This window comes from Platichthys flesus, chromosome 1 (assembly GCF_949316205.1).
Source record: "Platichthys flesus chromosome 1, fPlaFle2.1, whole genome shotgun sequence".
Lineage (NCBI taxonomy): Eukaryota > Metazoa > Chordata > Actinopteri > Pleuronectiformes > Pleuronectidae > Platichthys > Platichthys flesus.
Window position 1 is genome coordinate 24,528,273 of NC_084945.1, and position 11,658 is coordinate 24,539,930.

Here is an 11,658-nt window from a genome sequence, read left to right on the forward strand (position 1 = left end):
AAAAGGAGGTGAGCCATAAAAGCCAGAGTAGTAATACATTTGAATAGAAAGTAATAGAATAAAATTATTATTTAGAAATTAAATGTATGTAAGTAACGTAAGTATTTAGGAGCAGGAAGACGTAAGTACAATTTAATACTAGAATGTCACTCAGAGTACACATACCTTCACAAAGGCCCTACAGTCTCCTTATGAAACCAGATATTCTCTACAGAATGAGGCCATCCTGCTGAAGTGAACGTTACACATAATAGTATATCCAATCTCTCCTCATCCTCCACCCACAGACCTGCTGAACACTGCAGTGGACAGGAATCTCCAGGTCAATTTCTTTTTTTCCCAATATTGTAGTAGTCAGTGTGAAATTGGGGCACAAATGTCTCCTCAGGCCACTGACATATTAAAACCCAGCAAAATACTCGTTTTGAAGGAAGGATCTTAAAGCAGGGGCACTTATCCTGTTGGAGCCCCTCGTGGAGCCAACAGCGGGACCCTCAAACTCTACCAGCAGCTGATGTGTCAGGAACAGAAGAGAGACGGCCCTCCCTGCTCAGTGGTTCTCTGCTCATTACACGGAGCCCTGCTGCTGTGCGTCCAAGCTGCCTAATCACTAAGTCATTTGTAAAACCAGCGGCGCTGTAGGTCCTGACCACCAACACTGAGAAACATCGCTGTGTGCAGCATGAAGTGAGAAAGAACATGAGCATATTAAATTGTACATGTGATTAAAGTTATCGAATCAGTTTTTATCCATGATTAACATGAACATCAGGAAGATGAATTTACGGTTTGACAATTAAGATTTGAAAGTCAACTCAGTCTGATATTAGATCTGTGCATAAAGTCAAAGTACAACCTCAGGAAGCACTTCAGGAGACATTGGCTCACTTCGATAATCTGATTGTTGATACATAAGTTGTATGTTGTTTGATGATTTCATGATGCTTCAACAGTCGCACATCATGGGATAAATATGAAGATTGAACTGGAATGGCACTCAGATCACACACCTCAGCCAAGGCCAAACAGTTCCCACAGGAAAACACATTAATTTCCGTCTGAATAGGCCAGATTTTTTCAATCGAGATGCATGAACTATTATTTGAGAAATTAATGCAAATGTTGATAAACGCAGTGTTAAAGAAAGTGGGGAAAAACCTGCCTTGATCCACACCAAATATCAATGGATCCTCCCTTACTCATTCCACGTGGTTTCACCCAGTTTCTTAGTAATGCTTCCTGCAGTTTTGTGTAATCTTGCTTTCGAACCAACCAAGCAACAAACGGACGGGGATGAAAACCGTATTGGTGGAGCTTATCAACATGCCTAACCCAAACTAATGAGCTACTGTTTGTCCTTTTCAAAAATCCTGTTGCTACATTTACAAAATAGATATCATGAGTGGACAGTGTTAGATTTTTTTTATTTATTGGTAAACATGTGTCTACAGTTCAGTATAAAATATAAAAAAATAAATGTTACCGACAACTAAGATCTAGACACTATACTGACAGTTACAAAAACAGTGGTGTTAAAGTAAGACAAGTGTGTGTGTGTGTGTGTGTGTGTGAGATCAGGAGGGAACCCAGATGTTGCCATGTGTGTCAGGAGCCTCGTTGTACGGAATGTTCCAGATCCAAGGCTGATCTGAAAACACAGAGAGAAACAAGGTCAGTGAAAATTAGAAGAATATTACGTTTGATAAATAAACTAGCAGAATTTGTGCTGAGACAGTGTTTTCATTCACTGACTAAAGTGGAAGAACGTGCCTCCCACAAAGCTGCATATCTGAGTGGCTCCTCTTGCATCTCATTTATCATCGGTTTTCATCATTTTTAAATTAGGCTAAATCAAATGCATCGAATTGCTAAAACAATTTTAATTGAATGGCCTTGCTTCAGGAATAATCCATGAATTATTTGAATAGAAATAATCATAAAATAGGACTAATTATTCACCATCATTTTACCAGAATAGGTATAAATAATACTCTGTCTTCAGGGGCTTCAGAAACACAAACTACCTAACTATGCATTTAAACAAAGAGCATGGCAGACCGAAAGTGAAAGGCCATGAGATATTTAACAGGTCAACCCAGTAAAGCATTAAAACAGATCATGTGGTGTTTGAAGCAGTACCTTTAGGAGAGTAGCATACAGGGGGGAGGTCAAAGGGCACAGGGAAACCAGTGGAGGACGAGGAGACAGGAAATGGATCCTTGAGAACAGGGAAAGTCTTCATGCCCTGTAAGTAGACAATCATCACATCTAATAAAATATCTATGAATCATTTAGAATGCAGAATGAGAATTGTGGTTATCCAGCAATATATAAATACTTTTTTCTGTATGGCAAATGTATTTTGTGTAATAAAATCCCATTCACTGCAGCGTTATATCTTCAGCATTCAGTCATGTGAACAAAGATCTACAAAGTACACAAAGTTTGTCCATGTGTGTTTCTCTTACAAAGGCGGAGGGCAGATAGAGGACTCCCAGCTCGTACGACCGGACCATCACCTGAGTGTTGTTCTTCTCCAGTGCACCCCATGCTGCTTTGGACAGGTTGGAACTGAAGCACACACACAGAACACACAACAAGGTTTAATGTACATCTGTGTGATAAGGGAAGGATCATTTAGTCACAAATATATCATGACAAGATCATTTCAGATCATTTTCAGTGGTGTGGAAGTTTTTCACGACCAGCCCACTATAACGGACTGTTGTTGTGAGCTGTTTTGTCATCTATTAAATAATAACACAATCATATATACGTGCAAATATAGAAGCACCAATAATTCCACACTCACCTTGTGACGACAAACCAGGCAAGCTCAGTGAAGTCTGGTGAGGCCCTCATGTATGTCTTGATGTGTGGCATGGCATGACTTCTTCCTGTTGTGTTTGCCTTCCAACGACTACGAACACATACACACAAATATAATATGTCACTGATCTGTTCAATTAAACGTGAAGAATGTAGTTCTATGGAAAGAGCTGCGTTAACTAACCAGTTACAGTATAGTTGAAATGTGTAAAGTTGTAATGTATAATATAGTTGTAATGTGTTAAGTTGAAATGTGTTGCTTCATTACAACACCTATTACAACTGTATACATTTCCACTAGTGATGAAGCGATCACCTGTATTACCGAATACAGTGGTAAAGGTTTGTAACGGTTAGTTGTACAATTTCAGTCTTTAATCACCGGGATTACTGTGGTGATTTGGTCACTGGTTTAATCACAGCTCCTCAGACTGAGCTGAAAACTCTCTAACAAGCATTATCACAATATTCAGCAATGACTTACAAATGACATGATATTACACTTATTATAAGACTTTTGAAAAAGCAATAGGCCTGACTTTGGCCTATTTGATTTTATTGTTTCAGGTTGTGCTTTAAAAAGCTAAACTTTCTTCTTTTAATTGTATTATTGATCAATATATTATTTAAATATAAAACTTGATACATGAAATAACATTTTTAGGAAATTCTAATTATACCACAATAATTCGGATAACATATTTTTGGTCACTATAATTATGGTATGAAATATATGAAGTTTAATCAATTAAAACAATGTTGACATGTCTCTCTTGTATCTCTTCACCAAGTATTATGCATTTAACAACAAGTAAAGCACAGTTTCAATGAGCTCCTTGGTGTTGTGTTGGAAAATGAAGGAAAATAACATTTAATTTAGAGGCGTCAGCATAAAGAAAAAAGACTGCCAATAATAATATACCACTGATGGTGGCCTACCAGTGAACGCTTAAAGTAGGACTGAATTTGATGAGCAGTAGAAATTAACTTACTGAAAGTACGAGTGGAGCCAGAGCTGTTTCTGAGCGGTTTGGAGGCTGTAGGGTAGAGAGCCTCCCGCTGGAGGAAAACAAATATTTATATGAAAACCAAATACTCACCAGTCACCAAATAATAAGAGTCTGACTGTATAAAATATATAAGATGGATAAAAGAAAATAAATAAAATACATTTCTAAAGTGACCAACACCCCTGTGGCCTAATTTAACCTGCATTTCTAGAGGTAATTTATCTTCAAATTTATCCAATACACATATATATATTTGGGCAAAATGTAAATGTGTAAAATAAAATGCTAATTACCTGGATAGCCTTCTAAACTAGTCCTCACATCGTCCACTGATGGAAACACCTGCAAAAATATCAACCCATTAGCTCTTCACTTGATTTGTGAATTTATTGATCTGAGATATAAAGATGCCAACAAACACAAAACAAACAACAACAACAACAGAATGCAAAGATGTGATCTTTCACACATTTTAAGCTTGATTCAGCAGAGCGCTACCATTAGCATCTGCATTACACTGTAATGCCAGCAGTTCATGATTGCAGCATGGCTCATCAACACTGCCGGGAGGTGGTTCACAGAGGAGAACCTAAACTAAACTTAAATCATGTTCCGGCGAGTTTGTCTGCTTAATATCCTCTTACTGGCAAATACCACAGCCTGTGAAGACTTTTTTATCCAAAATAAAACTTTAAACTCAAATTCCGCCAGTGTTTGTTAAAGGCATTATGGAATACATGGCTAATTCTAACTGATTTGGCTGATATTCAGTGGAATCTATTCTTCCCTGTGTGCCACAAACATAACGGGATATTGTTTCAACCCCATGCTTAAAGATGTCAAAGTGTTGTCATCAAATGCTGCTTTTAACCCGAAACACACTTCATCCTAATTTGAAATTAAGCCAGTTGTTACCAAAACTGCTGTGCTGCACCAACTTACTGAACACAATATGCTGCATCACTCAACCAGAGGACCACATTCATTTCTTGCTTGAGGAACATACCAAGTGCACGGGGGTGTCTGAACGAAGAGAGGATTTCCCAAGCGTGGTCAAGGTGCGCTGAAATTCCCCTGCCAACCATTTGGTCTTATCCAGTCCCATGGAGCCAATGCTGGAGAACTGGCCAATCACAGGCCATTGCTCCTCCCCGGGAATGGGTTCTGCGTGGTCATGCAACAGCTTGAAAAAGACCACGAATGGAAGAAAGATATAAAAAACACAAATCACAGTTAGAGACTACATGATACATGTCATTGCATCTTTAGAGACACTGAGAGCATTTGGTATTATCAATTAAATTCCAGCTAGTCTAGGTTTGAGCAATTTCAGCTCATTTCAATACAATATAAGAAGAATTCGCAGAGACTTCAAACTCATCACAGATGTCACAGTCAGTGTCAACTTTCCTTATTGGTTGGTAATGCTACATGGGATGTTTTGTCTTTGTTTCTTCGGTTGCTTATAGGAAGCTCTGGAATTTAAAAAAAATCCAGATTTATAAAATGCAAAAAGCCAAATTCACGTTGCCCTTACTGCAGCATCCTTGATTGCTCATTGATTTACTGCATTGATTAACAGCTTTCACTTTCTAAAGTCATCTGTGTATGCAAAGTCCTTTAACAGCAAACTGTAATGTCTGTTGGAAATTCCAACAAACAAAATGTACGGAGGGGATTTTAGTATGAGTGTGAATAACTTCCTGCAGTATCGTTCCATTCGTGATTTGTAGTTCAAGGACATCCCTTGGGTAATTATGAATCTTTTTTATTCTCATATCCTTTATGTAACACGGAACAAAAAAACTCTGCACTGAAACAACAAATCATTCTGCTCATCTCTTATTGCAGGGAGAATATAATCAGATGCATATATATTACCAAAGGTCATGATGAAGTTACTGTTGACTTTCATTTCAGGGACGACTGTAGATATCAGTTAATTAGATAAGTTAGCAAGAGAATAGTAAGATGAGAGAGAAAGATAATTATTCTTTACCTTCCGCAGCCTCAGGTGGCCCCAGCGCTCCATGTTTTCACCAACATACCTGCCTGGGGTTGAGCCAACCAGGTACACCCTGATAAGAAAACAATAATGTGAGTGTAACCTGCAATCCCATTAAATTCATGAACAACTAAACTGAGCTCAGCTGCACGATCATGATAAAAGTGATCACTCATGTTGCGAGGTTCTGCAGGTTCTTCCCATTTACCTGGTCTCAGACAGGTCATGCTCTTTGATTCGCTGGATCCACTCCTCTAGTTCTGGCACGCGGTACGACGCCAGGTATTCCAGCAGGTCCCTCTTGAAGAAGGTGGGCGACTCACCTGCGCTCGCACCGCTGCCCTTTGGTAACCGAGGAAACAGAGGGCTCATCCACATCCTGGTTGGGAAGTAATCGATTCAGGGCTACATCCATGAACAAACCTTATATCTGGATATGGTGCAAAGAAGAGGAAACGTCTGATAATGTCCAAAGGTCAGAAGAGTTTTCAGACTCACCCTTGTGTTTTTTGGTACCAGTCGGCTCTGATGAGGTTGGAGGTCAGAATAACGACTCGGAAGCCTTCCTCATACCACAGCAGCATCATCTTGCTGCACAATGACACACACAAGATAAATAAATAAATAACATAATAGATATAAACCTTTCAAATTAAAGTTACGTCATGAAATAAAGGTTACGAAGATAAAATACAATTAATAATTTCAACCATACCAGTACTTAAGTGTTATAAGAAGAAATTTAAGAAAGAGAAATGCGGCTGAGGGACCGAAAAAGAAAAAGTTCGATCACCTTTAGTAACAAGTGGATATTTTAGAACAGTATGTGTAGGACCCTGCTTGAGGATCTCAGGAAGCGATCAGGCTCATTGGGGAATAGCAGATCACAGATGTAGGCAGGAGCAGTAACATCCTAGAATCAGTTCTAAAACTCACAGGTAACCAGTGAAGGGAAGGATTGGTGAGAAGTGGTCTCTTCCTGTACTACATGTTATGACAAGGTCTAGCAAAGGCAATGCTAAGCAAATATCAGAGGTCGAAGTTCACCAAAGTTGTGGATTTGCTCCTGTAAAGGAAGTGAATGTTTTATTTGCTGCCTCGCTCACACAGTTTGGAAGTGATCTGGAGCCAAAGGTTTCCCTCTGATACATTTATATGTGTGAACTGTGAGCAGCGTTTTGTAAAAATTATAAATATTATTTTCTTTTATTTGTTAGGTTTATTGGCCGGTCGCAACCAACGTCAAGGTACATTACCGCCATCTACTGGTCAGTTGTCAGTGGTTTTATACAGCGAGATCTCTTATATCCAACTTAACTTGCTCCAGAGCAGGTGAGCCGTTCAGCATGAGTTACCACGGTGAGTAAACAAGATTAATAGAACTGAAAACCCTGAAGTAAACCTAAAGTCTATCCGGATAACTGAAAATCCTGCTTCCTAGCCAAGCCCGCAGGACAGGTATGATGTGTTAGCAACAGCAGCAACATTAGAAAATGGCAGGTTAAATACAATGTAAGGAATGAAATTCTTACGTGTGGTGAGTTCCAAAAGCAATGTCCAGCTTAGCCTGTCACAGAAAGTAACACAGGTTAAACAGAAGAGTTTAGGGTTAAAGAAAAGATTCTTTACCATACGATTTTGCCAACAACCATTAAAGGGGAATTCATGCATTTTACTTTTGGAAAGAGTCCGGAAAATTGTCTCCTTCGGCACTGGCTACACTGTAGCCTCTGTTGTGGACTCAGACAGTCCACAAAATGTCTTCTCAAAGTGCTTTTTTCACCGATAAAAGGTGCAAATGATTATTCTGGGATTTCAAAGGTGTTTGTATTTACCATTAATTTACACGGTCACATTATAAACATATGGCACAGGCTCTACAGACACTGAAATCCCTTTTGCTCCACTCTCACCAAGATAGCGTATTTGCTGTTATGTGTTTTTTTTTTACATGACATCACATCCTTAATTTCAATTGTGTGGATGATCCTTGCATCAAATCTGCAATTCATTAAGTAGAATTTGAGTATCTGCAATTAAGAGTTTCAGAAGGCGCAACTGTTCTACAAGTTTGCAATACCCGACTAATTTTTCTCCATGACTCAGTTGTTTTGCACCAAAGGCAATAGAATTTGCAAATTTGACCTGTCAGAGTGTTAATTCTTGGCTAGACAAACTCCTTTTGTGTTGCAATGATTGTATACCTGGCAGAATCGAACATGTGGAAAAGGTTGAGCCTGCTTGAGCAGCCGGGCCTTGGCCTCCCTCTTATCTCCATGAACGATCAGGACTGGAAGATCCCTGAAAACACAACACAGCGTATCGTAGTGAAAACTGAAAAAATAATTTCAACAAATCATTCAAATTTTAGGCTTGAAAATCTTTTTACCTAGCCAAACAAACCACCTCCTAAATGCTCAGAAAGGATGTTGTAACAAGAAAGGATTGTTGGAGATTTTTCTAATTTGTTCTGTTTTTTTATTCAGTATCATGAGAAAGCAGCTCTGATAATACCAGTATAATACCAGCCAAACTAGACACAGGGATCTGAAACAGGGATGTGTTTGTGATCATGTGATGGCTGCAGAGAAGCAGAACTTACCTGAACTCCGGTGGGAACTGGTTTACCATCCAGGCAATATCAAAGCAGTAGTTAAACTATGAAGAAAAAGAGAATATTAATGAACCAAATCTGTCTACTCACTTAGCAACGAGATGTAAACTAGAGTCTACAGCCATGCTAGCAGCTCTGAGAGGCTGTTTGTAAGCACAGCAGTACTTTGAACTAGATGCTAATGTCGGCAGCTATAATGGTCACAATGTGTTCCATCCTCGAATACAGATGAGGCTGATGTGAATGTAATTCATTTGACAGAATACCAAATAAAATTTCCGCCTGATGATGACACTAGACAACTCGAAAGACACAAGAACGGCGCAAACCTACAAAGGCCAAATAGTCTCCTTAAATTCAATCAAACTACACCTTATTGCCCACACTCATAGACACCAGTTCCCTTAATGTGCCAGATACATAATTATTCAGTGAAATGAAAAAAATTAAACCGCTTCCATGACAACCTTGCAATGTTAATCTGATCCACATTCACACAAAAATGTAATTTATTCTTTCCTGACTTGTAGAATATCCTTCTACTGGGTCTCATTGTAATCAGTCCGGTAGCTTTTGTGTTATCTTGCTTAAAAACAAAGCAACTTACAAACATTGGGGGAGGTTAAAGGAATCACCCTGGTCACAGAGATTTATCCTCTGAGCACCAGAGCTGCACAACATTTCATAGCAATGTCGCCAATCACTGTCTGAACTTTAGACAAAAAAGAAAAAGAAAACTGTGTCAACCTCATTGTGGCACAAGAGGAAAAGTCAGGGAACCATAATCATCTGCAGGCTTTGACCTCTGGAGACCAAATGTCCATTACAAAGAAGTTGGCTGTCGACCAACTGAGAGCCCCGAAGCCATGTCAAAAGCTATCTAGAATTATAGCTTCATGGTTAATTAAACCTCTACCAACCAGTCTAGTTGCAGTTTACTTCCATATCTTTTGGATCCAGGCTTGTTTAATATAGGTAGTGAAGATTTTGAAGGAATTTAATAAAATGTATGATTGTGTTTTGTCAGAATTCTGAATTCTTGAGTTATGGGCAAAACTGTGAGGTCACAGTGACTTTAACCTCAGACCACCAAATTCTAATAAGTTCATCTAAGAGTCCAACTGAACGTTCATGACATATTTGGAGAATTTCACATGAGGTAATCCTGATATATATCGTATTCATGAGAGTATGGAGGTGCAGACAGAAGAACAAGCAGAGGGACAAACCAAATTCCTCAATACATAATCCCTCTTGTTATTGCTGTTACCAGTGCAGAGGCATGACAATTGTTACTCACCTGAACAGATTCTTTTAAGGTCCCAAATAACGGGGAAAGAATGTCTAGATGAAAAGATAGAAGCAAAGAATACTTAATGAAACTAATTTATAAAGGACTGATGGTGAAAAATGTGAACACTGTTTTTGAAAGCATTAACTTAAATGATAGGGTCCTGACATTCCAACTGCTCAACTTATTGTGAACCTGTGCTCATGTTTTGTTTTTATCTTGAAATGTTCCAACCAGACACCAGCAAACTTAATCATGGGAGAGGTCACTCACCTTTGATGTGCAGCGCTCCAGTGTTGTACTTCCTGTCCAGGCCCGTGACCTTGTTGAGGTAAAACCTGTAGGTGTCATTCAGACAGGGAAAACTGGATTCAAAGAAGTCATCTGGCTCATCGATGTAGTAGAGGCGGCCGTGGGGACTTGGAGGCCGCTCATCCTCCACTTTGGCTTTCTTAGCCTTGGGAGTTGGAGAGACCTTCTTTGGTAGGTTACTAACGCTTTTCGCCTTCACGTCCCCATCATCATCACTATCTGAGAGAGCCCAGCCAGAACCATCTGACACCTCCTTCTTTCGCTTTCCAGCCAACGAAGGACTAGTTTCATATTTGACCGGATTCAACAGGTTCTTCGCAGCCAATTGTCTGGCCTCAGAGCCGATGGCAAGTGAGGATACAGAAGGCTGGGCTGGTTCAGCTTTCACCTCCACAGGGGCTGATGCTGGTTCTAGTTTCGGGACAGTAGGAGAGGCAGACCCACGTGGGCTGTGACTGGACGCAGCGGCTTGGTCGGGATGAGATTGTCTTGTCCCAGAGGGAGGAAGAGCCTCGTCATTGTCATCATCGCTGCTAGAGATGGTCCACCTGCCGTGTTGACTGTCCTGTGACATGCCTGAGCAGATACACAGAGTTCAGACATCAGCTGATCAACTGGATGAGGGATAGAATAAGGAAATATTGATACATATACATTTTTACCCTGATGCTACCTGCGTTGTTACCTCTAACTAGTCAGTCAATTTGTTAGATTAAATATAACAACTATATTAACATATCAGTTATCGTTAAGTATCCATTATTTATTCTAGTAATATAAACATGACAATAACTGCTTGTAACCTAATGGAGACAGGTTTCATTAGCAGAGTGAGGTTTGCAGCTGAGAAATCAACTGGAGCCTCTGACTGAAATACACAAGTGTTATAAGATTGTGCCATAAAACGTGTAAAAAGACAGATTATACAAGCATGCAAGATAATGCGCAAAGACAAAATGTCAGGCATACGTAAAAACACGAATTAGCTGCACAGATATACACAGCGATGTGTTAAATAACCAACATGCAAAGAGAAAACGAGATAAACAGATCGTGCAGGTTAAACAATGAGAAACTGATTGAAATTATATGATTCTATTGTGACGAGTCCGTTTGAACAATGTGCGTGTTTACGTTACCACGTTTAGATAAGAGACCGCAGTGCAAACTTCATTCAACACCACAGTTTGTGTACAATAAACCACACGGGAGGAGGTGAACATGGAAAATGTGTCCGTGTCACAACAAGGTCTCTTCGTTAGTTCCGTCGCATCGGCAGGCTCCATAAACTATCGGCTATATTAAAATATCTTCTTTTTGCCTTGATATAAAAAGTAATAAATATATTGTTACTTACTATTTAGTTAGGTGTCGTAATATATACAAATATATCATTCTTAATGTATTATAAAATGATAGTTATTATTGTCATGATGAAATAATATCGATATGTATCCCTTTGATACACAACATGGGTCAAAGTGACCCGATGGAGTTTTAATTGTAAATATCTTTGCAATAGATTTAGTTCATCATTCATAATTCCAGGAACTCCTCAATAAACTTGTTTTTGCATTTGCATCATTTCACATTTGAT

At 39.2% G+C, this 11,658-nt stretch overlaps 1 protein-coding gene across 1 annotated transcript; it reads right to left on the reverse strand.

Annotated features, from left to right (window-relative positions):
- Positions 1-1,405: 1,405 nt before the first annotated feature.
- On the reverse strand, positions 1,406-11,611 carry tdp1 (tyrosyl-DNA phosphodiesterase 1). Its single transcript, XM_062389764.1, has 16 exons — positions 11,201-11,611; positions 10,023-10,637; positions 9,759-9,802; positions 8,447-8,502; positions 8,049-8,145; positions 7,377-7,411; positions 6,343-6,435; positions 6,053-6,223; positions 5,839-5,917; positions 4,846-5,022; positions 4,133-4,181; positions 3,822-3,888; positions 2,813-2,920; positions 2,469-2,571; positions 2,140-2,245; positions 1,406-1,648 (listed from the first exon to the last, which is right to left on the reverse strand). Exons 2-16 carry the CDS (start codon positions 10,633-10,635, stop codon positions 1,575-1,577), a joined length of 1,872 nt encoding a protein of 623 aa, XP_062245748.1. The 5' UTR covers positions 10,636-10,637; positions 11,201-11,611; the 3' UTR covers positions 1,406-1,574.
- Positions 11,612-11,658: the final 47 nt, after the last annotated feature.

Coding starts and splice junctions, on each gene's coding strand:
- tdp1 (XM_062389764.1), bottom strand. CDS start 10,635: ATGTCACAGGACAGTCAACACGGCAGGTGGACCATCTCTAGCAGCGAT. Junction 5,023..5,838: donor GCCACCTGAGGCTGCGGAAG/GTAAAGAATAAT, acceptor GTCTTTTTCAAG/CTGTTGCATGACCACGCAGA. Junction 2,572..2,812: donor GCCTGGTTTGTCGTCACAAG/GTGAGTGTGGAA, acceptor TGTGTGCTTCAG/TTCCAACCTGTCCAAAGCAG.